The sequence below is a fragment of the Eumetopias jubatus genome, unplaced genomic scaffold (assembly GCF_037043125.1).
Source record: "Eumetopias jubatus isolate StellerSeaLion01/CBP00866 unplaced genomic scaffold, mEumJub1_p1.0 scaffold_4, whole genome shotgun sequence".
Taxonomy (NCBI): domain Eukaryota; kingdom Metazoa; phylum Chordata; class Mammalia; order Carnivora; family Otariidae; genus Eumetopias; species Eumetopias jubatus.
The window spans coordinates 103,239,368-103,265,441 of record NW_028274810.1 but is presented as its reverse complement, the minus strand read 5'-3'; the positions used below and the strand labels follow the sequence as shown (position 1 = coordinate 103,265,441).

Genomic DNA, 26,074 nt, shown 5'->3' with positions numbered 1-26,074 from the left:
TCAATATGTTTACGGAGCCCCCAATGAGCAGAACACTGACTCGGGGGTGGAAGGGCGCGTGTTCACTCAGCACTGGGGAGCAGGTCCCAGGCAGGGCTGAGATCCCCACCCCACCTCCAGCCACCTCAGCCCCGGGGTGTCCCCCTGCTCTCAAGACCAGAACGGTGCTTCCAGCTGAAGGAGGGAAGCAAGTTGGGACGGGACACAGCACTGGGAGCTGACAGAAGGTGGGGGTGGAGGGCCTCTCGTGGGCCCAAGGGACACAGCGCCAGGACCAGCTGCCACAGGCCTGGCTCCGGCCACAGTGAGAAGTCACGGGGGCACCTCATGGAGCGGAGGAGCAGGAAGGAGTCAGGAAAAAGGCTTAGGGAGGGGATGGCAGTGACATCACACAGTGGCAGGCCGGTCCCTAACATCACTCTCAAGCGACCAAGGTCACAGGGCCAGTGGAGGCCAAGGACACTCACCACCCTGACCCCAGTGCCACCAGCCAGCTGAGACCTAGGTGGCCTGTGGCATCTGGTCATTGTCAGGACACCCCCGAAGTGAGGGAGCCCTGAGGCTGGCTCATCAGACACATGGTGGGGACAGGAACAAAGACCTGTAAACACCCAAGCCCCAGCTCATGACACCAATGGTGCCGCTCCCCCCCCCGCAGCCAGGCCCACCTGGGCTACAGGAGAAGGAAGAGCTCAGGCACCGGCTTCCACACCGGTCAGACTTCTGATTCGAAGAGGCAGAACAGATTTGAACTCTGTGGGCCAACTTCCCAAACAACACTCGCAGACAGCCGGCCCCGGACGCGCCACACTCCACCGCCAGCGTCGCCCAGACCCACACACTCCCCACCCAGAGTTCTCCTTGCTCCCCAGCGAAGCCTGTCCCAACTGGACCCTCCAGCTTCTCCCAGCCAGCTCTTCCTCGCATCGTCCCAGAGCGTTTCCCAGGCACCAGGCCCTTGCGACGCCCCTCCTGGGCTGCCTCCCGCTCCAACACCACTACTGTATCCACTCAGCTGCCTGGTCCTTTCGACGCACCATGAATTCACACTCCACAGATAACTGTGGTGCCCCCAGCAATGTGCGCCAAGCACTGCACAGGGATAACATGACAGACAGGGTCCCCGCCTGATGGAGCTCCTGATCACAGGGTGACCCCCTGAGCCCAGAGCTGATGGCGTGCTGAGTACATGGGGGAGGCATTTGGGGGTGTGGGGGCCATCCTGGTCTGGGCCCAGCCTCAGGGCTCTCATGCTGGAGGCACCCAGTTCCTCCCCCAGCAGGCTTGGGCCCCTTCACTCCTGTCTGGCTCAGACAACCAGCTCCTCAGTGGCCTTCCTTGAGGTCCATGCTTCCTGCAGTCCCCTCATAAATACTGAGCCCCAGCCCAGCCGCCCTCCTTCCTGAGCCTTAGTCCAGCCACACCCCCACATCCAAGTCTGGTGGGTGCTCTTCCTCTGGTTGGATGGTCCTCAGTCTCCGCCTCTCCTTCATGACCCACAAATACCCCTGCTCTGCGAAGGCATCCACAACTCCCGCAGATGACGAGCACCTCATAACACTACAGTCTACAGCCCATGAGGAATATACAGCAGCTAGAAATATCACACACCACATGACAAAGCAAAAGTCTAGAGACGCAAGGAGAAACAGACAAAAACATTACAGTAAAGACAAACTAATCACTTTGTTTTTAAGGCAGGTCAGGTGGACAATAAACAAGGGTATGGAAGGCCAGACCAGCTAATCCATTAGGTAGAACGTATGTACGTTTGACATTGTTCCCCGGTTACACCAAATAAATCTTTCGAGTGTATCTAGAACATTAATAAAAATTAACTATATACTAGACCACAAAGAAAACCTAAATATACTCCACAAGGTAGAAATAACACAAACAATATTCTCTGACCACAATGCAACAAACCAGAAACTGGAAACAATTTTTTAAAAACAACTTTACAACTTACCTTTAAATAATTCTACACCAAATGGAAAACAAAATCCAAACAGATTTTCTAGAAAAGAATAAAAGTACTACTTATCTGAATCACCAAAGCATAAAGCAGTAATCAAATGAAAATTCATAGCCTTGAATATTTTATATCCACAAAAACAAAAGAATTAAATGAATTAAGCAACTCAAATCAGGAAAAAAACACTGGAGAATATAAAAAAGAAGGTAATGATAAAGACAAGATTTACTTGGTCAGAAAACAGGATAGCAGCAAAACCTGCATGAGGGTCACTTCCGTGTCTTTGGAAAGTCAGGGAGATAGAAATGAGCACCTAAAAGGATGTCCCTGTCCCTGGCGGGACAGCTCTCCCCACGTTAACCCATGGATTCAGCAGAACCCCCATAAAGGGCTAACAAGTTCATGTAGAAAACCAGCCCAGCCAGAATGCACAGGGGGCCCTGCAGGTTAGAGCACCGGGGCGGCGGGGGGCTAGACGTCAGAGAGAAGTTGCACCTCTGACTCAACAGCATGCCCGCCGTGTGTGGACAGGTGCTTTTATGCAGAATCTGGCAAACCACAGCCCATAGGCCAATCCAGCTGGGAGCTAAGAATAGCTTTCACATTTTTTTTTTAATTTATTTATTTGAGAGAGAGAGAGAATGAGAGATAAAGAGCACGAGAGGAAGAGGGTCAGAGGGAGAAGCAGACTCCCCGCCGAGCAGGGAGCCCAATGTGGGACTCGATCCCGGGACTCCAGGATCATGACCTGAGCCGAAGGCAGTCGCTTAACCAACTGAGCCACCCAGGCGCCCTAGCTTTCACATTTTTAAAGGATTGTTAAAAAAGAAGATTCCAGAGAGAACATATGTAACCCAGAAAGCCTAAAATATTTACTATCTGGCCCTTAACAAAAATCAGTTTGCCAACCTCTGGTCTAATGGAACAAAATATAAAATCCAGACACAAACCCAAGTAATAAAAAATATGGGTGTACGAGAAGGGCAGCTCTCAAGTCACTGAAGAAAAAGACGGACTTAACAGCACTAGGTCAAAGGGAGAGACATTTGAAAAAAGATGAAACTGGATCCCTATCTCCCATCATACAAGAGGATAAACTACAAAATAGACCACAAGTCTCATGTGAAAAATGAAACCTACAGGTCCCCGGAGAAGCTGCATGTGGATCTCTTTATGAGATGGGGGGTGAACGCCTTGGCATCCAGGACTCGGGAATTTAGAAGCAATAAGAGTAAAGACCATCACATTAGAGGACAAAACTACAAAACTTTACGGGGCGCCCGGCTGGCTCAGTCAGTGGACTCTTGGTCTCAGGGCTGTGGGTTTGAGACCCACACTGGATGGAGAAGTTACTTAAAAATAAAACCTTAAGAAATCAAAAAATAACATAAAATAAAACTTTACATAGCAAAACCCACCAAAAGCAAAGTAAAAATGACAAAGCAGGAGAACATACCTGCGATTTATATCATGGGCAACAGCTAATCTCCTTAATGAACAGAGTTCCCAAAACAAGAGTACAGAAAAAACAAAAACTTGGATGGAAAAATGGAAAAAGATATGAAAAGAAGTTTTCAGACAAAGACAACCATAAAAGACATTCGACTTCGCTCGTTATAAAAGAGACGCAAACTAAAACTTCACTGAGATCCATGTCACATCGGTCAGCTGTACAAATCCCAAAGCTGAACAGCCTGTTTTGCGGGCAAGGCCCTGAGGGAGCGGGCTGCCCCGCGTGGAGCAGACTGGCCACAGGCTGCCACGGGAGCGGCCGACGACCGTAATCCGAGAGCTCGCGACGCCTCCAACACACGGACACGCGCAGAGAACGTGTGAACACGAGGCCGGAGCGGCTGCCTTGTCTGCCACAGCGAAGCCCGGAAGCGGCCCGAACGGCCGTCAGTGGGAGCTCGTGCCCAGCGCCCTACGATGTAGCTGCACAGACGGTGCAGGCATCTCCGCAGGAAGGTGAGCTCAGGACACAATGGTAACGGGTCAAAGCAACATGAAAAAAGAGTGTATTTGGCATGCTACCTGTTGAATAAGGAAACAAGGAGAAATAAAAACCTATTTGCTTACTTTCTGAAACAAAGAGAAACATGACAAGGAGAGGCCAGAGACTGAAAGCCCAGTTTCCTCTAGGAGGCCGCATGGGGGGCGATGGTCTAGAGGGCATTTTAGATTTTGAGCCATGTAAATATTCCAACAAATTAAATCAGAAGGGAAGGAAAACCTAAAACTGAGAACAAATTGAAATAAGTGAATCTGACTGAATATCAAACCGGTAACAGGTCCACAGGGGAAATAATGATCTCCAGGGATTCCGGCACGCTGAACCAAGTCTTTGTCCCCAGCGGGATGTGGATCAGGACAGAACGCCAGAAATCTGAACCCTCCTCACTCAGCACGAGTACCCTTAGTACTAACAATAGGCATGTAATTCTAAAAGTACATTATAGAAATTGTAAGGAAAAGTAAGTAAATGAATTGTCAGAAAGCACAATTTCCAGTGTAAGGAGAAAAAGATACAAATCAATTACTTTAAGAAAAAAACTCTAAATCTGAATTAGAAATAGCAATGTGAACTCGTGTTTGAATCTATATTCTCCGGCTCTGCCCAGTGAAAGGCCTGGACACCTTGCCACCAGAATCAAAAGCACCCAGCCCTCGGTCTCTGGAAACACGCCTCACGCGGGAGAAGCGGCTGGTCTGGGTCTGAGGCACAGGAAGTCCGAGGTGAGCCGGGACGCTGGGCCGTGCAGAGAGCAAGGCCATGCCCAGGCTCCCAGGTTAACCTGAAGGGCTACCGCCGGCCGAAGGGAGGGAAAGCAGTAGTAATGAATATACCACGATGAACAAATATCAGAGTGATATTCAAAAGACAGAACAAAAGACAAAACAGAAACCAGACAGATAAAATCTCAATTGTCACTACTGGAGTAACCGTTTAAACTTCTTACTCTGAAACCTGGAAATTAAAGGGAAAGTATCAAACATCTGCTCTGTTTTGGAGGATGTCAATGTAGTTCAGTCTTGGTTGATAAGGGAAAGCTCTTTTTTTTAATAGAAGAATGTCTGTTAATAAAGGGAAACGACAAAATCAGAAAAATTACCATTTACAAAATTCCAGTTAAAGATCTGACCCAGGCAAAGCTCTGCCAAGGATGTTAAAAGTGTGGGTGAAAGGTTTTGGGGTGGATTTTCGCACGGAGCCAACGACTGGCCTGAGAACTCTGTGCCAAGTGCCACAGGGAAGCGCCTCCCTTCCTCTGGAGAACATGGGGCAGATCAAACCAGCACCGTAAGGACGAGAGACCTGACCTCCACACTGCTGATGGACGCCACATGAAGCCCGTGAAGCATTGGCGCCAAATCCAGACCCGGAGGGAGCATTAGCCCTAACCGCCCATGTGCAAGACCTTCCAGAGGGACCACGGCCAATGGTCAGATGCACACAGAACAACATTCTATGTGACAGCTCACCCTCAGACAGCCTCTGTCACCGGAAGGAGAATGCCGGGGACTATTCCAGATGAAAGGACATCGGGGAGGTAACACCCAGTACAACCCAGGACCCAGACTGGATGTCGGAGCGAGAAAGGAGCTGTAACAAACGCAGGCGGGAAGACCAGGAATGGCACTGTGGGGTCCCTGTCCTCTTTGGTATGATGGGAGCTGCTTTTCAGTAAAGCCTGCCGTGTGTTTAGAGGTAAAGTGTCACCTCGCCTGCTACTGACTTTCAAATGATGGAGAGAAAAGGATAAAAAGTTAACGCAAGCATTTCAAACTGCACAGACACAATCTCTGTAGGTGGGGACATGGGACCAGAGGTGCAAAATGCACAGGACACAGGAGACCCACCAAGGAAGTGGCAGGCAAGGCAGCACCAGATGGGCCCAGAGCGGGGCCGGCGAACCCCGGGACGAGAGTTCTCCAGACCAGGGCGGGCCGTCGGCTGACCCAGAGCTCAAGGACTCCAGCTCCCGTGCTAAGGAAGGTCCCACTGGCCAAAACATCAGGAGGAATGAGTTAGAAAAACCTAACTCCAGGCTAGAAAGCAAAGGAAATGAAAGGAAGGAAGGCACCGTGTGTGTGGCAGAGGATGGGACCACCACGCACAGCTGAGCCCCCCTGAAAGGAGCAGGGACAGTGGTCAGCGGGGAAGCTCCAGAGCTATACCCCCATCCTGAGCAAAGGAGGGAACAAGAAGCAATTCTACTCACAATCAGAACACCAAGAAACTAAGGGGCCTCGGGCAGAGGACCAGAGGACCACCAAGCCCAGGACCCTGGGTTCCAGAAGCTTCTGTTCAGGGGGCTGCCATGTCTCCTGTTGGACCAAACGTCCTCTAGCGGATGTGCACGGTGGGGAGGGGGGAAACGACACTTCTTGGCAAACTGACTAAAGATGAACATACACAGCCCTAGAGCAATTTCACTCCCGGGCACACACCCAACAGCAACACCAGCACAGCTGCACCAAGAGAACGCTCACCACAGCATTACTCTAAAGCAGCAAAAGCTGAGAACGATCCAAACGTCTATGGACAACCAAATGCATAAATGTGTGTGCAATCCTCAGGCAGGGACCTCTACACAGCCAGGATAAAGGACGGACTGCACAGCCACCTGGATGAACCCCACAGACGGCGTCGAGCAGAAGGGAGAATCGGAAGGGCACACACAAGATGATCCTGTTTCGGTTCAAAACTGCAGGTGCACTGGTCTACGGTGACAGAATTCCAAAGAGCGGTCACCAGGGGGAGGCCACTGATGATGGGGGTGGGGGGAGGGGAGGCCAGGGTTCGGCCTGCACCCCGTAGTCATGCAGATGTGTTCACTTTGTGAACATCACAGCTCTTATAAAAATTAACTCAAAATGGATCACAGACCTAAACTTGAAACACTAAACTTTGACGCTCATGGAAGATAAAAGTAGAGGACAAAAATCCAGGTGACAGGTCTGGTGACAAGTTTTTTCCTCTAACACCAAAGACATGAATGACCCATGAGAGAAATAACTGATAAACTGGACTCCATTAAATTTAAAAAACCTCTGCCTTCTGAAAGACACTGGTAAGACCATGAAAAAGACAAGCCACAGGCTGGGAGAAAACATTCGCAAAGCAGACATCTGGTTATGGTCTGGGAGGCAAAACAGAGAGAACTCTTAAAACACAACAATAAGAAAACCCAATCTACAAATAGACAAAAGATATGAACAGACACCTCCCCAAACAAGATGCATGCAGGGCAAGTAAGCGTACGAGAGGAGGCTGCACATCACACATCATCAGGGAAGTGCAATTTATAAAACAACAGTGAGATCCCACTATGTACATATGAGAACAGCCAAAATCCCAAACACCGCCAACACCAAACGCTGGGAGCATGTGACGCCACAGGGATGCTCAGTCACTGCTGGTGGGGATGCAACATGGCACAGCCACTCAAGAAGACGGCTGGGCGGTTTCCTACAAAACCAAACACGCTCCTACCACATGCTTCTAGGTATTACCCAAATGAGTCGAAAATTTAGGTCTACACAAAATCCTGAACAAAATGTCTACAACTGCTTTATTCGTAATTGCCAAACCCTGGAAGCAACTGAGATGCCCTTCAGTAAGTAGGTGAATGGATGTCCATCTAGACAGTGGAGTATTAGTACTAAAGAGAAATGAGCTACCAAGCCACAAAGACACGGAGGAATCTTAAATGCATACTACTAAGTGAAAGAAGTCAGTCTGGACAAGCTACATACTGTATGATTCCAACTGTAGAATACCCTGAAAAAGGTAAAACCATGGCAACAGGTGAAAGGTCAGTGGTGGGGAGGGGGAGGGAGGGAGGAAGAGATGGAGCACAGAGCATATCTGGGTGGTGAAATTATTCTCTACAATACTGTATGGGGGATACAGACGCTCTGCATTTGTCAAAATCCACAGAATGTACAAACTTAAGAGTGAGCCTTGTTGTGAACTCGGAGCTTTAGTTAAACCACAAAGCATCAACACTGGCCCATCAACTGTAACAAACGTCCACGGGAAGCTAGATGTAGCTAACAGGGGAGCTTCTGGGGGCAAGGGGTATATGGGAACTCTGTACTACCAGCTCAATTTCTGCATAAACCTATACTGCTTTAAAGAGCAAAATCTATTAATTTTTAAAAACTTGTGGAACTAAACACTGTGTGGCATGCATGTTATATTTCAACAACAAAAGAAAATACATCCTAAGTGAGGCTCTAGTGAGGCTAGGTGCTGAGCCGTGGGGACCCCGAGCGGGAGCTGCTGGAGGAAGCCCAGCCCTGCCCAGGCGGGGGGCACCTTTGGCTGAATCTCACGGGGGTAAGACACTGAAAAAAACTTGTTTTGGACTTTAACTTAGGAATTTTGGACTTTGAATTTTAATTCGTGATGACAAAATTTGATTTTGGAGTTTAATTTCTTTGGACCTCAACTTGCAAGGAGATTTCATTTTTGGACTAATTTCTCTCTCAGAAATTCATAATGCAAAAGGGTTTATATTTAATTTTTGGACTAATTTCTCTCTCGGAAATTCATAATGCAAAGGGGTTTATATTCAAATCAGGAGCATCTCTCCGTGGCTGGCCTTTGGAATTAAATTGCCTAAACACTATCTATTTAACCTCACCGCAGAACCTCAGGTGAGCTGCCCCGGATAGAGCGGCTAGATGGGGCTAGGAACAGGAAATGGAAGAGGAGATACTTTCTCGGCAACAGGTGCATGGGAGTCTTGAAATCAATGCACTATTCTGATCCATTTCAGAGCCTTCTGGGGGCAGGAGCTAAACTGTCCACCAACGGTCCCAGGAGCATCGGCAAAGGGAAGGCAGTTGGTTTGGGACAAGTCGTCCCAGGATGGTTGGGAAACCCAGGGAGTGGAGAGAACAAAACCTAGGGCTGTCACAGGAGAGCTTCCTGGGCCGGCCACGCGCTTCCGTGCCAGGGGCCTCCCACACTCACCCTCTACCCCTCGCATGCTCCACCCCAGGCCAAGAGCAGCTCATCGGCTGGAAGGTTTGGGAGATGGAACAGGGCCTGAGCTGTGCCCTCATCCCCTCTCTCTTCTTTCCAGATTTGTCTGCAGGAAGCCAGGATGCCGGACAGGTCCTCAGGCAAGCAGGGGACCAGGGCTCTACCCCAGGGTCTACGGCCGGGTGGTCCTACCTCTGCCAGCAGCAAAGCCCATCCAATGGGGTGAGCTCCAGCAAGCACATCCAGCTCTTGGGCTGAGCAGCACCTACAACAGCTCTGACCCTCTGTACCGGTTCTGACCTTGGGCAAGGGAGACCCCATGTACCGGTGACCCCCTCGTGCCCAGCTGACTGGCCAACACTGTCTACTGTTTGTTTTCTAAGCATTTATGCTTATTTTAAAATTTCTTTCCTTCGGGCGCCTGGTGGCTCAGGGGGTTGAGAGTCTGCCTTCAGCTCAGGTCATGATCTCTGGATCCTGGGATGGAGCCCCACACGTGGGGGGGAAGGGGGTGTCCCTGCTCCACAGGGAGTCAGCTTCTCCCTCTCCCCCTCCCCGCTTGTGCTCTCTCTCTCTCTCTCAAATGAATAAATAAAAATCTTTAAAAACCTTTAAAAAAATAAAATTTCTTTCCTTCTACTTTTTTTGCATTTGTTCTGGGTTTTTTCCCCAAACTTCTTGAGTTGAACAATTAGATCAGCATTTTAAAACATACTTTCTTCTTTCCCCATACAAGCAGTAAAGCTGTAAATTTCCCTATAAATACCATTTTAGCTATATCTCATTTGTTTTACCACATTTGCAATATGATTTCGTGATTCAGTTTTAAATAACCATTTCTATTTTGATTTCTTCATTGACCTACAGAATCATTAAAAGTATGTTTAAAAATTAAAAAATTAATTAAAAATTAAAAAAAAACAACAGCAGTTCAGAGCCTTTTGGGGAGAGGGAGTGGTCGATTTCTGATCTGTGTTGCCATCAGAGAACGTCAGACCGTTAGGTTGGATACCGGGTCTCTTGGAACACGGTGATGCCTGTGCAATGGCCTAAAACACGCGCACATACATACGAATGATCAGTTCTTGTAAGTCTCTCAAGTATGCTTGGAAAGAATGCACATCCTCTAAATTGGTTCTATAGGTTTTATATGACCATCTTTTTAAATCATATTCTATAATAACCTTAATTATTTTCTGCTTGATGTGTGAATTCACTGAGAGGGATGTCAAACCTTCCATGACCGTAGGTTTGTCAATTTCCCCTTCTAAAGTCTGTCAATGTTTCTTTTGTATTTTGAGGCTGTTTGTTGGAAGTTCACAGGTTCAGAATTATTTATTTTCCTAGTGATTATTCTCTTGATTATATTTAATAGGCTTCTTTATCCCCAGCACTGCATTTGCCTTTTGTCTCTTTTGTCTGATGCTAATGTCGCTAAACTACTTTCACTCCATTAGCGTTTTGATATGGCATTTCCCACCTGTTCTTTCTACTGAAGAGGCAGCAAGGGTTCCCAGCTCTGCCCCTTACAAACCCAGCGACTGGCCATAGAGAGGTAACTGATCAACAATAAAAATAACATATTTGATACGTTTCAATCCACTGCGGTGTAAATCCACTAGTTTATAACAACGCCGGAAACAAAAGCCGTTGGCCCCACTCTCAAAGGATGCTAAGGAACTGGCTTATTATTTTGAAAATCCACAAATGAAAGGGAAGAAGTGAACATTATTCTGCCTTTCCTACATGGACTGCACCTCAAGGTAACCCAATAGTTAGCGAGGGGCAGTTTCTCTCTATGGAAGCATTCCAGCTCCGGAAGGAGAACGTCACCGCTGTTCAAACTTGAGCAAAATAATCAGCCTGTGGGCAACAGTCCTGACGGCACTGAGGTGGTACAGAAAGGAGGGCCCAGTCACTACACAGCCTCGGGAGGTGGTGAGGACAGCCCCGGCCCCAGAGTTCCTGCCCAAAACACAAAAACGCCTCTGACCATGTAGAGAGATCTCACTCCCAATGACCAGGAGAAACAGGGGACAGGGAAGGACATTTTAAAGGTCACCCTGGGAAGCAAAGCCCAAATGCAGACTGTGGGAAGCTCTGCAGGACGAGCAGAAGCAGTACGGCTACTTCAACCAGTAACACGAAAACCGAACCTGGGGGCGGCAGGGGCACCTGAGCAGAGTCACACTCGAGTCACGTGCCGCAGGTACACACCTGCCTGAGCACTTGAGCTCAACAAACTCTTACAAACTGTATCCCCCCAAAAAACAAACAAAAAAACCCTTCTTCTGTCCTCAAAAAAAATTTTTTGTTTTTGAAGTTATTGGGAAAATTTTAACATTAGCTAAATATTTGATGACATTTAAGGGATTATTATTAATTTCAAGTGGGATAATACCGAGTTTATGTTTTTCAAACAGGACTCCTTATTCTTTGGATCTACATGAGGAAATATTCACAGGTGAAATTATACAATGTCTGGTATTTGCTTTCAAGTGACCCGGGGTCTGGGAGGGGACGCACTTGACAGCTGCTGGAGGGAGTTCACTGGCCGAGCGCTGGCTCATCATACTGTTCTTTCAAATTCTGTATGTGCTTGGAAATTTTCACCGTACAGTATTCTGTAAATAATAAAACTTACAAATAAGGCTCGGTGCTGGATTCCTCGCGTCTGCCCGATCACAAGCACTTACCAGCTTCAGAGGAGTCGTCCTTGCCAGTGAGAACGAGGAGGTGCAACAGGGAACCAGAGCACGTTCTGCCCGTCTCGTCCAGCCCGACCAGCTGCAGGCGTGGCGTGGTCACAGGCGGGAAGCGGTAGAACTGGAAGGTGAAATACACGGTCTTTGGCCACGGCGCTCCCTGGCAGTCCTGGGACACTCTGAATCCAATAAGAGCCCCCAATTAATCAAGTAACCATAGCAGAGAACCCAGGCATTCGAGAGCCCAGTGCCACAGGCCAGACGCTGCCTGGTCCGCCCACGTGAGCAGCCCTACTGGGGCCTCAGGGAGCCCACCAGACAGCAACCCCCCGAGCCCCAGCTGGAGAACACAGTTCTCAAAGCTGCACGAATATACCAAGAATCGGCCAACGTAACACAGTCCACGTTCAGTTACAAAAGGACAGGCAAAGCTGGTTTTACTGCATTTAGAGAAGGCTGTGTGAGGGTCCCAGCCAAATGAAAACAAAACCAGATAGCATTCTTTCATCCAGGAAGGCCTCAGCACAGAGTTCTGCCACCTCAGAGCCACACAGGAGTGAAAGTTCCTTCAATGCAAGGAAAGCACAAGCCCCCAGGTAAAGAGTAACCAAGATAGAACATTTAAGAATGCACCTGCTGAAGGCGAGGAACTGCAGCACTATTTCGTTGCTTTGTAGACAATCTGATTCTTCCTTTTGAGGGTTGAATTTAATGGGATCTGTAGGATTTACAGCCTCAGCTGGTTGCTTATTGGCATCCAGAATCTCGGGAAAGCCGGAAGCCTGCAGGAGCACCATCGAGGCTCGCGAGAGCTTACTTCCAGAGCTGAAACACAAAGACGATGGAGGCCAGCCTCCAGGAAGGGGCCGGCAGAGAGGCAGGACCTGTGGACCCCCCGCCCCGGAAGCCTGTTGTTGAGAGTCAGTCTTCACCGCACAGCACGTGCCGGGCCCTCAGGGCCACCCCTCACCTCCTGGCCTGGGCTCCCATGACAATCGGGACATGCACCGGCGTGAAAGGCAGCTCCCGCAGCTGATCCGCAACAGAGGCTCCCAGGACCAAGGACGCCTGGTTCAGCTGGGCCTCCAGGTGAGAGATCCTGCCCTCCAAGGGGAGCCCCTGCTGAGCAAAATGCAGCCCCAGGTGAGGCCAACAAGGATCCCAGCCTGTAACCACCAAGGAGGCTGGGATGGGGGGGTGTCCATGGATGAACCACCTCTGTCAGACTGCCGGCTTCAGCAAAGGAAAATATGGGATGCCCAGGTGCCTTTTACACTTGAGATGAAGAGTGAATAATTTGGGTATAATGTAAGTTTGTCCTATGAAATATCTGGGACTTACACTAAAAAGTCACTGCTTTTCTGAAATTCTAATTTATCTGGGCATCTCGTATTTTAAGTGAGTCAAAAAGCAATGAGAATTCAATCAATTTGATTGATTCAATTCAATCAATTTTATGAACAGGTACCACGGGAGAGATCTGCTGTCTGAGGTCAATTAACATAAAAACCACGTTGATAGACCAGAAAAATGAACTCTCCTTCAACACCACAAGACAGACTGGTACCCAGCCCCTGGCTGGCCTCTGATCCCTGCATCACCTGAATGTTCTCGTTCGTCCAGAGCAGAAGACATGTCTAAATGAAGAGGCTGTTTGGGAATCAGAATGCTCTCATGCTGACTTCCCTAGCTTTCTGTTTCAGCTCAAAAGGGAATACCACAGAACCAGAGATAACTCCAACATGTCTCAGCTGCCAATAATAAGAGACGCAAGTTCGGGTGCCTGGGTGGCTCAGTCGGTTAAGCAACTGCCTTCGGCTCAGGTCATGATCCTGGAGTCCCGGGATCGAGTCCCGCCTCGGGCTCCCTGCTCAGCAAGGGGCCTGCTTCTCCCTCTAACCCTCCCCCCTCTCATGTACTCTCTCTCTCTTTCTCACTCTCTCAAAATAAATAAATAAATCTTTAAAAAAAAAATAAGAGATGCAAGCTCTTCAGAAATGAGCCCCAGACATATTCTAGAATAAGGCATCTCATGGTACTGTGTTTTCAAATAAATAATTTAATGGCACTATTTTTCCTCAGTAGACTTCCAGTACAAGACTGAAGATACATACGGTTTGCAGGTCAGCCAGCCAGCTTTTGGAAACCAAACTTTATGTGAATTCCCCAATGTCAGTGGAAACACAGGCCTATTTTGCCCTCTGGATGCACCAGAATCCAGGATGGTGGGCTTCACTGCTTCTCCTTCAGCGGCTGACAGCAAGGAGAGTGTCCCGGAGCGCTGGAGGCTCGGATCGGCCTCATTTATATCTCTGGCAAAACTTTCCTTCCCCTTTCATGTACAGAGATCTGAGGGTAGTCTAACTTCGTCTTGTCAGGTAGAGCAAAAGCCTAATTAAGCCCCACGGCAGGAAGAGTTCCCACACCAAACACTCCTTGGCCAACAGGACAGAGTGGCGGCAAGTACCCAAAGCATGGAAGAAAGCCAGGCCCCCCCCCACCCCGTCCCTACACCCATGTCACAGAGAACCCATGAAGGTCTCGCCACCTAACCAAGGACCAGCACAGCTCACAGAGTCAGAGACTTCGGTGGAAGCCCTTCCCTGGAAGGAGGAAGGGTGGGCCTACTTACCTCCTGGGCCAGGGGGCGCTCAGAGCTGTCGGGTTGTCGTGAGGACGGTGTGGCCGAGCAGCACTGAATGGGAGACCGTGGGGGAGCCGCCAGCTGGGAGAGCGACAGCTAGAGGGCAGGAAGCGTGGATGAGATGTGAAAGGCAGCCCAGCACGTCACAGAGCCCCCCACTCGTGCTGGCACAAAGCCAGCAGACGTGGCACGGTCCAGAAGGCAGTGGGGTCTGCGGCCACTCCAGAACCCGGAGCCATTCCTAAGCTCTGTTACTGTAGTTCCTGAGAGGCAAAACTGTGACCCACCCCCACATGGTAACATCGCCATGAAAATGGTATTAACAAGGAACAGCAGGTGGAGGAGAGGAGGGGCCAGGGAAGCCACGTTCTCTGCCACCCATGGGCGGCAGGGCGGCTGGTCTTTGAACCTCCCCGGGTTTCACTTCCAGCTGGGGACTGAACACCTGCAAGGCCCCTTCCAGGTTTGCAGACAGTGGCCAGGACTGAATCCCTGCTCCACCACTACCACCATTATCAGCATTATCACATGACTGAGGGCAAGTCACCAAGTCCTTCTTTACCTCAGTCTCCTCATCTGCAAAGTGGGGTGAAAACAGTACCTAAATCACAGGACTATCATGGGAATTGAATGAGAAGTCCTGGAAAGTGTAAGTAAGTAAGCCTTCCGTAAAGGCCGCAGACGTCTGGAAAGTGAATGCAGCTGTGAAGGGGCCCACGCTCCACGGAAGAGCCACCTCTCAAATCCCGGACTCTGTTTCTAACACACACTGACAGCTGGCCCAATGCGGTGCTGCTACAGAGGGACTCAGCATGTGAGAAGGTGTCAAAAGAGTGGCCGGGGGGAGGGCATGTAGCAATGGGGGGGACCCTGCAGCACTGTCAGGAGGCAGAGAAGAGCTGTGGGGGTCTGTTCAGCTCCCCTCAGACCCACACACTGCCTCTGGAAGTGGGCAGCGCTGCTGTGTGGTCCCCGAACACTGAGGGTGACGTGCACAGTACTGGACGGAAAACGCTGGAACAGGCCAGCAGGGAAGCCTGGGAGGCTGTATCCACACATGTGTCTTCAAGCAAACACAACATTCCCTCCTGAGCCAGTTCCCAAGCTGCATGGTGCACAGTAAAGCCACTTCCTTGGGACAGCCTTTGATACTGAATTACCCGACTTTTCTAGAAAGTCATTTTCCAGGGTGATCCTGGCAGACAAAGTCATCAGGAAGACACACCAACTCTGACCCTGCACAAAATGATGCTGTCAGAGCACCGGGCAAGCACCACGACCAGCTCGGGTTTCCAGGGGCAGGTGGCCTCACTGGCCAGCCAATGGCCATGCAAGCCAGTGCCTCTCTTCCTACACAGGAGACCCTCACACCCAGAACCACCTGCTGTCTGACAGGCAGGCGGTGGCCAACAGGCCCGGTCTCTGTTGGCCATGGGCCGTCTCTGCCAGCACCAGATGCTCAGCCTACAGGCCCGGCTGTGGCCTCACGGCCCGGGGCACCAGTGGCTGCCAGTTAGGAAAGGAGCGGATGAAAACCACACCGTGGCGCCTCGGGAACAAACAAAGGCTGTTCGGCCCTGAAAGGTTCTCAGCTATTAGCCATAAATGCCAGGGAGAACTCATCATTTTTAAAAAGTATTGAATGTGCCTTTTGACGGCAGCCTAGAGGATCACTAATCACGGCTGGCAGCCGCCAGCCACACAAGCAGGCAGGACGGGGATGGGATGGGGACACAGCCAGCACACCCCCCGTCCCCAGCCCCAGCAAAGCAAACATGATACCACTGTTTTTAAGATGCAGAGAAGTGTCCTGCCCCTGGGGCCTTTAAATAACTGATTTGGGAATTCTGAAACAGGCCTCTTGGGCCTGGACTTACCCCTGGTCCCACAGGCGAGTCCTGGAGGGCAGCGAGCCCCTGCTGCGGCGCTGGCGGGCCTGGAGAGAAGCAGGGACAGGGGGAAGGGTGAGGGGGGAAGGGTGCCCACGAGCCACGGGGGTGCCCGACTCAGTCAGGGCCTGACCCGTCTGCCCCCTGGCTGGGACCGGTGCCGCCACGGGTGCTGGGCAGCGGGAACTGGGCAGTCCAATCACTCAGCAGTGTGTAGAAGACCTGGGCATGTGCAAGAGCAAGGGCCGCTCCCCCAGGTCACAGCCTGGGAGAACGGAACCTGAGCTCGTCTGCTATCACTCCAGCTCTCCCCCCAACCTGCCCGGCCTCACGCTTTCTGGTCGTGTGTGCTCACCCCAGGCCGTCAGGGCATCCTGACATGGAAAAGCTGCCAAGAGAAGTTACAGAGCGGAAAAGGCAAGTTACCGGACAACCTGCCTGTGTCCGCTCATCCATGTTAAGGGGAAGAGAGTTTTTAAAAAAAGCACAGTGGAGGCAAGAGTATGTAGGTAAATCCACCGAAGTTCACAGAGCGGGGTTAAGGATAAGGCGCTGTCACTTCACCCTTATGCACATGAGTGAGCATGCATATTCCTGTATCGCTTGTGGGAATTAAAAAGAACTTAAATTTTAATGTAATGATCATTACAAGGCGAACCAGTGACAGTGGTCAGCTTGGCTGCATCAACGGAGACACCATAAGCAGCTGCTGGCCCCAGAGTCTCTCCCATGTGCCCCTTGCTGGGGAGCCACAGGGCTCTGGTTTCCAGAAGAACACGGAAACACAGAGAGGACCAACGGCTTTGGAACACGCTCTGGGCAACCCACGGGCCACAGAGCCCGGGAAGCCATGTCCCGCCTTGACCTCGGAGACAGTGACGAGAACCGCAGGAAGGGACTACATGCATGGTTCCCCCGCCACCAGGGCTAGGTGCCGTGCAGACAGGGTCCCCACCGACGGCTTGAGACCAAGGAGAAGCTCACAGCTCCTGCTGCAGCAGGTCTGCAACCTGTCTGAAGATTAATTTTCCCTGACACTCTGTTACTCCCCAGTCAGCCTCAACTCACTAAAAATCGCAGTCAACAGAAGTTCAATGGTCTAAGCCTCCCTTCTGTCAATTCAGCTTCTAGAAGCCCAAACTGCCATCACCGACATCTGGGCTGTCCACATCCCACTGGGTCACACAAAGACCTGTGTCTGGGCGCTTTCTCTGCCGGGAGGGCCACCATGCAGGATCGCGCAAATTGAGCCATCTACACTGCCCAGACAGTGGCTTTGGTGAGGAGATTGGACAGGGGCCACAGAAAGATACAGAAGCAAGTACACAGGTCAACAGAAGACCAGGCAGCGGTCTTCAGAACACCAGGCTGGAGGGAACAGAAGCCCCCCTAGAAACGCTGCGGGGCCAACAGCACGACCACCTTCCTGTCCGTCACCAGCCACGGGCCAGACCTGGGTAGCAGGTAGAGCCAAAGCCCTTTATCCCAAAATGCTAGCTGTCTTCCTGGGAGTGCTTTTCTCAAACACAGCTGTGCATTCTGGGGGGAAACTGAGGAAAGGAGTCAGCAGACAGGCCTGAGGGGTGTTCACAGAGGAAAACGCTGTCCAGCAGCACAAACCCTCCTATATCTAGCTGGGGGGTCAGACCTTCACCGGCAGAGGCGGCCGCCGCTTGGCTCAGGCCTCGGACTGGAAGGGAGGGGTCAGCGATGTTACAGGATGGGGCGAACAGCGGGCACCAAAAGGCAGGAAAGAGGAAGGGGTCAGCACCACTAAAGACAGAGTCGCCATGATTTAAAGAAAAACTGGGAAAATAAATGTCCCACTGGGCCTTGAAAATAAAGCATTAATCAATATTTAACGGTTCTTCAGACACTAAGAATTCATATGGCAAACCCATTTGAAAGGCCCTCATTTCTAATTACTTGGGGGTAATAAGTTATTCTCCCTGAGATTCGGACCCCAGGAAACGGGGGGAATGGGCAGGATCTGTGCAGAGACAAACGGCAGACAGCTCAGTGACAGGGCGGCTGTGGGTCTCAGTGCTGAAGGAGCGCAGAGCACAGGTGGCCAAGGTGCTCCTGCGCACGGGACACCTGGGGGGCCCAGCACACATGGGCGCTGCTGCTGGGGGGGGCTGGACTTGCACAAGAGCGAGCCCAGGCCCGCCCACAGTGTCCACACCCGCAGCTGCACAAGCCCCACCACAGCGGCCACCTGCTGCTTGAGCAGGCTGGGTGGTCAGGACCAGCGAGGGACATGCGTCCCGAGGTCCCACCGCTGCCTCTGTCAGCAGTCGCCAGAGTGTTGCTAAGTTAGCACCCAGGATCCAAAGTGCACTTCAGCACCCGGGAAGTTATGCTCTGGACCTGTGCGAGTGACTGGACTCTTTGGTGCAAGGGATGCAAGTTGGCACCATACCCAGATGTTCCCTAAGCAGAGAGGACATGGCAGAAATGCATGTTCCAGCTGCTGACAAGGGAGTGTCACTGCGAAGGTGTCATGGTTCTGTCCATCCTGTCGCTGGCAGTACTCTAAAACCAAGATGCGCAAGGTGCCCTGTCTCAGATATCCAGACCCCAGAGGACTGGGGAATGCTGTGACCAAAGCCCGATGCTGGGGTCACCTTCACAGCAGTGGCCTGTCCCCCATCAAGACCTCTGCTCTGAGCCACCACTAACATCCTCCAAGAGAGCGCACACATCCCTTTACATCTGCCCATTCACGTGGCTCCCGCCTGGCGGATCAAACCCCCCTCCTGCATGACTGCCTGGGTGACACGACCCCTGGGGGCAGGGAGCCTCCTGTTGGGCATCCCTGCAGCATTGACACAAGAAAGGTCACAACCATGCCAAGAACCTAAGTCAGGGCATTCCAGAAACACCGTGATGACATATTTCCCGAGACCCCTTCCACAGCTGATTTTCAAATCGCGGAAATTCCAAGTTTCAAAGAACCAAGACCAAGCGCCCTCTAGTGGCTCCATGCACTCCTTCCCGGAGGGTGAGGAGTGGGCCTCAGCTCCCTTGTTAATTCTACAGAGGACATAAAAAAGATAATTCATGACAGAGAGCCAAAGTCCCTCACTTTAACGTGACAGCCGCATGTCATCAAGATTTCTAACAGAACCGTGTAAGTTGGTAAAATATTGAAGGAGGGAAAGTTTCCATCACCAGTTAAACACGAGTGAACCTGGGATGAAAGCAATCACATTGGTGTGACATGAACTCAACGATAAATCCAGATTAAGTAAAGCAAATGCAATCAGTTTCCATCCGTGCAGACCTGCTGGCCCCCAAAAGGCGGTGGGGAACGGAAGACATGTGTACAGGATCCCAAACCCTCCAGCGACCTGCCAAGCTCTGCACAGGAAGACACACCCTCACCCGGTCATCAGAGAGACCGAGCTGGAGCCCAGAGTGAACTGTCTCTGTGGGGAGGGGCCCCTTCCCCCTGAACCTCCACAACATGCCTCGGAGCCCAAGAACGTCCGGCCTCCCGCGGGTGCCGCTCTGCCCAGCTGCCCCTGTGGAGCTGGAGGGGGCGGGCTTCCAGGGGACGGGCCGGACTCCCCGGTGCTTGTCCGGCTCACACAGCACAGAGGGGCAGGGACTGCTAACACCCGCTGGTTCGAACATCTCGAAATGCAGGAAAAGCTGGCCAAAGCCGGGATACCACCACACACAGAAGCAGCAGCGTGCCGGAGAACGGCCTGGGACTTGGAATCCATGGATTCCCTGGCCCTCAATCCATGGGTGACACATCTGCCTTCCCTACCCTGACTCCACACTCTTCCAAGAGCAGCACCCACCCAGCTCTTACCCACACGGGTAAAGGCCGGGGACACAGCAGAGGGAAGGGGCTCCATCTCAGGACTTGTATGGGACCCCTGAACACAACTACCCAAGGGTAACCTCAGAGCTCCTGGGGTCGCTATAGGGAGAGACTCTTCCTGGAAGGAAGCCAACAATGAGAGAGCTCAATGGTGAGGGGACCGGGTATGGGAAGCAGACAGAGAGACAGACAGACAGAACTCGAGTGCCAGGATGCGGCCAAGCCTTACATCAGCTCTGCAAACATATGCCGAGTGCTTTCCTGGGCCGGGACCCTGGGGGGCAAAAAGAGGAGGGCACACAGCCCCCACTCACGAGATGCTCCTAGGACAGTGCTCAGTATTGAGCACATGCCCACACCAGAGATCTGGCCCTCTTCACTGTCCAGGGCACTTGCCCCTGCCACTGGGTGTGGGCACTCGGCTGGCTCCTACCCTGAGCCGGGAGGAGTCCTGTGTGTCACTTCCAGGCCAGAGCCTCTGACCGTGGGGCAGGCTCCTCCAACGTGTCCCTTTCTTTGTGGCACCGTGGCCAGCAGAACTGATGACACCTGCCATCTGTGACCACAACTGGTGGACCTGCTACCAACCCTTGACAGATGGGGAGGGACAGCAGGAGACAAACCTTTGTGTTTTAAACCGGTGAGACCTGGGGATCATCTGTCACTGTGGCAAACCAGACCGAGTCAGTCCAACGGCAGCGAGGGGGGCTGGGGGAGGAGACCCCGGAACCAACAACAGGATGAAATAAACAACGGATCTCCAAAGAGCTGTGGGCGGCGAAAGGGCGCACTCACCAGGGAGACGCCTGGGCGGGGCTCTGAAGACAAACGAGACAAGTTCAGTGTGGATAGTTTAACGGGAGACTATTTTTTTTCATTTCTAAATTCGAAGTCAAAGGGAAATAGAAATTGAAACCAATAATTTAGGAAATAAGAACAGCACAGGTCAAAATGTCTGAAATAGAGTCAAAGAGGTACTTGGAAGGAAACCACAGGACCTTAAATGTTTTCATTAAAGAGACAAATGGAAATATGCTAAACATTCAACTTCTTTAAAACTTAAAAAAAAAAAAGAGGAGGGGATTAATAAAGGCAAACTCATATAAAATTAAATTATGATTAATTAGATTAAAATTAAAGCTACAATCAGAAACTTCAAAACAGCATGAGAACCAATAAAGGAAACCAAGAGCCGATTCCTTACAGAAGGTAAAAGGGAAACACCTCTGGTAAGTCTGACAGAGAGGAGAGACTCGCCAAAAGATCAAGAATGACAAAGGGAATCTACACAGAGATAGAAATTAGGATTTTTATGTTAGATACAAGTTTATCCCAGGATCTTAGTAAACTAAATGAAATTAACCATTCGTCTACAAGACTATGTATCCCCAAAGTTAACATGAGCTGAGATGGAAAACCTAAATAGAGCCATAAACCATAACAGAAACTTAAAGGTTGTGGAAACGAGCCAAGGAAACCCCATCAAGATGGGGGATGGAGGGGGGCTGGCAGGGTGCCCCCACCCCCACCGGGCCGTGCCTGGGGACCAGCAGGGACCTGCAGCCCATGAGAAGCCGCCACTCAGAGCTCTCTTTTGCTCTCCAGTGAACTTCTGCTCAAAACCACCCTTCCCAGCCTCCTCCTTCCCTCTATGAGCAGGCCCTCACTCTCCTCTGCTCTTGGGACTGGCCTAGGGTTCACCATGGTCTGCACATCCCCATTTGCAATTCCTCTGCTATTCTGGAATAAACCCAACTGCTGCTCAATAACCTTGGTTGTTTTCAAGATTAACATTGTCCAAAAATCCTTTCCAAAGGCACTAAGTTCCTGATGGCTTTATAGGTAAGTTTTATCAAACCTTCAAGAAACAGGTCCTGCCTTTTGTTGAAACTATTTTAAAGCCCAGAAAAAGACAGAAAGCATCCTAACTCATTGTGATGATGAATTTTTTGTGTTGAGTAGACGAGATGGATCACAGGGGCCCAGATATGTGGCCGACCATCATTCTGAGTGTCTCTGTGAAGGTGATTCCAGATAAAATTACTATCTGAATAGAAAGACTGAGGGAAGCAGTCTGCCCTCCCCAGTGTGGGTGGGCATCATCCCATCTGTGGGATGATGAGGGCTTGAATAAAACCCAGGAGTAGAGGAAGGAGAAAATGGGCCCCTCCTGCCTGACCATGGAGCTGGGACACCCATCTTCTCCTGCCCTCCATGCTCCTGCTTCTCAGGCCTTCAGACCCAGACCGAAATCTGCACGGTGGGTTTCCCTGGCTCTCAGGCCTCTGGACTCGGACTAATTACACCAGCAGCTTTCCTGAGCCTCTTCTCAGCCTCCACAGATAGTGTGAGCCAACTTCTTATAATAAATCTCTTCCTACATGGATAGCCCACTGGTTCTGTTTCTCTAGAGAGCCCTAACTAAACACTCATTTTGCAAAACTAGCACACTCCAAATACCAAAACCTGATAAAAACATGACAAAAAAGAAAGCTATAGATCAGGGATCTGATGGTTACGGCCCACCCGTCAGATTCAGCCCACAACCTGTGTTTGTGAATGAACTTACTGTAACACAGCCAAGCTCGTTCGTATGGTTTTCACCAGACAGCACCAGAGAGGAGCTGCGGCAGGGCATCCGGCCCACAAAAGCTGAAATATTTACTATCTGGCCTTGAAGTCTACTGACCTCTGCCACAGAGGAAGCTCGATTATGGAGACAGACAGAAATCCTGAACACAAATGAATCAAATCAAGATGGGCATAACTACAAAGTTTCCCACAAGTCATTCCCTCTATCTCTTTCTTTTCTTAAATAGGATTTATTTTTAGGGCAGTTTTATATTCATAGTAATACTGAGCAGAAAGGACAAAGAATTCCCATATACTCCCTGCCCCAGATATGCCCCTTCCCCAGTATCCACATCTCACACCAGCATGGTACATTCTTCTTTTTGCTACCTAAAATATTTGGTAGTTTGTTTATTGTCTTTAAAAAAAAAAAAAGATTTTATTTATTTGAGAGAGAGAGACAGTGTGTGAGTGTGTGTGTGTGTGTGTGTGTGTGTGTGTGTGTGTGAGCACAAGCAGGGGGAGGGGGAAGACCAGAGGCAGAGGGACAAGCAGACTCCCCGCTGAACCAGGAGCCCAATGAGCCACCCAGGCACCCTAATAATCTCTTTTTAAAATGGATCTCCTTTGGGCGCCTGGGTGGCTCAGATGGTTAAGCACCTGCCTTCAGCTCAGGTCGTGATCCCAGGATCCTGGGATCGAGTCCCGCATCGGGCTCCCTGCTCCTTGGGAGCCTGCTTCTCTCTCTGCCTCTCTCTCTCTCTCTCTCGGTCTCTCATGAATAAATAAAATCTTTAAAAAAAATTTTTTAAAAATAAAATAAAATAAAATGGATCTCCTTTTAGGTGCCTGGGTGGCTCAGTCAGCTAAGCATCTGCCTTTGGCTCAGGTCACGATCCCAGGATCCTGGGATCAAGCCCTGCATCAGGCTCCCTGCTCATTGAGGAGTCTGCTTCTCCCTCTCCCTCTGCCCCTCCCCCTGCTCATGCTCACTCATGCTTGCTCACTCTCTCTCTCAAATCAATAAATAAAATCTCTAAAAAAATAAATAAATAATAATTTTTTAAAAAAGAAAGCTTTCCTAACCCCAAAGTCATGAAAATATCCTCCAATTTTTTTTCTAAGGTTTCTCAAGTTTTGTTTTTTCCTACTCAGGCCTGTGCTGCATCCCATTTCACAGCTGAGAAAACTGACGAACAGAGACAACCAGTGAGTGGTCCAGGGTCATCCCATCAGCACACACAACCCCGTCAACGATACACATGACTATTCTCAAAGTTACCAAAGGCTGCCACGTCATACACTTCCTTTCAGAACCTGCCGTCTTCACTCCACACACGGTCTTGAAGATTCATCCTTGAGGACATGCAAAGATCTACTTGGTTCATTCTGACTGCTGTATGGCATCTGGTCATCCAAATACACCAGCTCGTTTTCCCATCCCCTAGGGGGAGTGGGCAGGCCACCATGCACTGCGGAACCAGCCAGTCTCTGCTGGCATCTAGAAACAGCACCTCTGAGTCGCAGGGTATGAACGAAATATTATGAAACTGCTCCTCAAAGCGTCTGTCTGCATGGCATTCGTGCCGGCGTGGTAAGACCCTCTTTCCCCACGAGCATCCTCGTGAACCTCGTGCTATGAGACAACTACATCTCCCCAGTGGTGGGGGCAGGGAGGTCGGGGGAGGAATGAAATGATTCCTCATTGTATTGCGCATTTCCCCAATCACTAGTGACACTGAGCCCTGTCTCATGCTCACTGGCCACCCTGGCTTCTTCCATGGAAATCCCCTGTTCATGTGCTTTGCCCATTTTTCTTTCCCATTTTTGTTATTTCTTATTGATTTGGAGCAGCTATTTCTACAATCTTTCTTCTTTCTAATCTTCTAATTCTAGAGTTTTCTACCACTTCTAGAGTTTTGTTTCATAATCCACCTAAAATTTATTTTTGCACATGATATAAAATTAGGGTCTAATTTTATATGTCCCTTATGGACAATCATTCCCGCACGGTTAAGTGACTGGTCCCTGCCTACTCCGGCTGGGAAGCAGAACAACGCTCCCCACCCCAGAAATACCCACATCCTAATCCCAGAACCTGTCAATGTAATGATGTTGCACAGCCAGTAACAACGGCTGCTGATCGGGGAGACTCCTGGATGACTGGGTCTGCCCAACGCAATCAAAACAGTCCTTATATGGGACAGGGAGGCAGGAGATCAGAGTCAGAGAGAGATTTGGAAACTGCCCAGTGCCTCTGAAGAGGGAGGAAGGGCCCAAAGGATGCAGCGGCTGTTAGAGGCTGGGAAGAAGACAGAGTCTGCCCCGGAGCCTCCAGAAGGAACCAGCCCCACCAAGACCTCTTCGTCAGCCTGTGAGACCCGTTTTGGACTTCTCACCTCCAAAACTGTACGACATTAAGTTCGTACTATTTTAAGCCACTTTACATTTATGGTAATTTGTTACGACAATAACAGTAAAGCACACACTCATCTATAACTTGTCCACCCATCACACTCTTCATTGCGTCTTATCTGTCTCTCTCTGTCCCGATGCCACACTGTTCTAGTTACTGTAACTCTATACATCTGCAAATCAGGAAAGGTGAAGCCGCTTTTTTCGTCTTCAAAACTGCCTTGGCTGTTCTTAACCATGTAATTTTTTAATTAAAAAAAAAGAATCTATCTCAAAGTAAAATAAATGCAGTGCACAGGGGAGATACGCTCCAGCAGAGAGCATGAGCCCGACTCAAAGTCACGAAAACACACAGCATGTCTAGTGAATCACAGTAGCACAAAGTAGCTGGGAAAACTTTCAGAACCATGGGACTATCAGCCCTGGGGTGGAGGACTTCAGCAGCCCAGAAACCATTAACAGCAGGCAAAGACTAGACGTCTTTGGCCAACATGGAGTCAAGAAACAGTGACCAGAAACAAAGGCATCTGAAACAAAATTTTTTAAGCTGACAAAAAATATATGAAACAACAGGTTTCAAGACAATAGAATTCAGGCAACAAAGGACAGTGATCCCGAGGGGCAGGAAACAAAAGAAGGGAGACCTGCAACTGCCCCAGCTTACTGCAGTTAGTGAGTCTCAGGTCACAGTGCAGGGAGATGGGGCACGGGGGACCCCTGATGGAGAAGACAGAGCCAGGGGTCCGAGAAGACCGACGAAGCTCCAGTGTGCAGGGCCAAGCACCAGACAGGACAAGGTGAACAGAAAGGGAGCTCTGGTCATTTACAGAGGGTCCCCCCTAGGATCCAGCAGATGACTGATCAGGAAAGTACCCAATGCTGGGGCAAGAGCCACTGGAACAGTCCCTAGTGCTTATAGGAGGCCAGAAACAGGCCCATTGCAGAGGCCAGACTGGAAAACCTCGTAATTCGGGAGATGTCAGGTAGAGGACACAAAGGGGTCTTGTCAGTGGGGACTAAAAGCTGATCTGATCCCATCTAAC

At 50.2% G+C, this 26,074-nt stretch overlaps 1 protein-coding gene across 5 annotated transcripts in view; it reads right to left on the bottom strand.

Moving 5' to 3' along the window:
* Positions 1-26,074, bottom strand: part of NPHP4 (nephrocystin 4) — a 109,882-nt gene that overhangs the window by 25,007 nt on the left and 58,801 nt on the right. For 4 of the 5 annotated variants that reach the window (XM_028108541.2, XM_028108544.2, XM_028108545.2 and 1 more), the window contains exons 12-16: positions 16,199-16,257; positions 14,310-14,417; positions 12,648-12,799; positions 12,311-12,502; positions 11,669-11,856 (exon numbers count right to left, since the gene is read on the bottom strand). In XM_028108541.2, coding sequence (XP_027964342.2) covers positions 11,669-11,856; positions 12,311-12,502; positions 12,648-12,799; positions 14,310-14,417; positions 16,199-16,257 — 699 coding nt within the window. The remainder of the gene's footprint in view (positions 1-11,668; positions 11,857-12,310; positions 12,503-12,647; positions 12,800-14,309; positions 14,418-16,198; positions 16,258-26,074) is intronic. The other variant, XM_028108542.2, reaches the window with a different exon arrangement.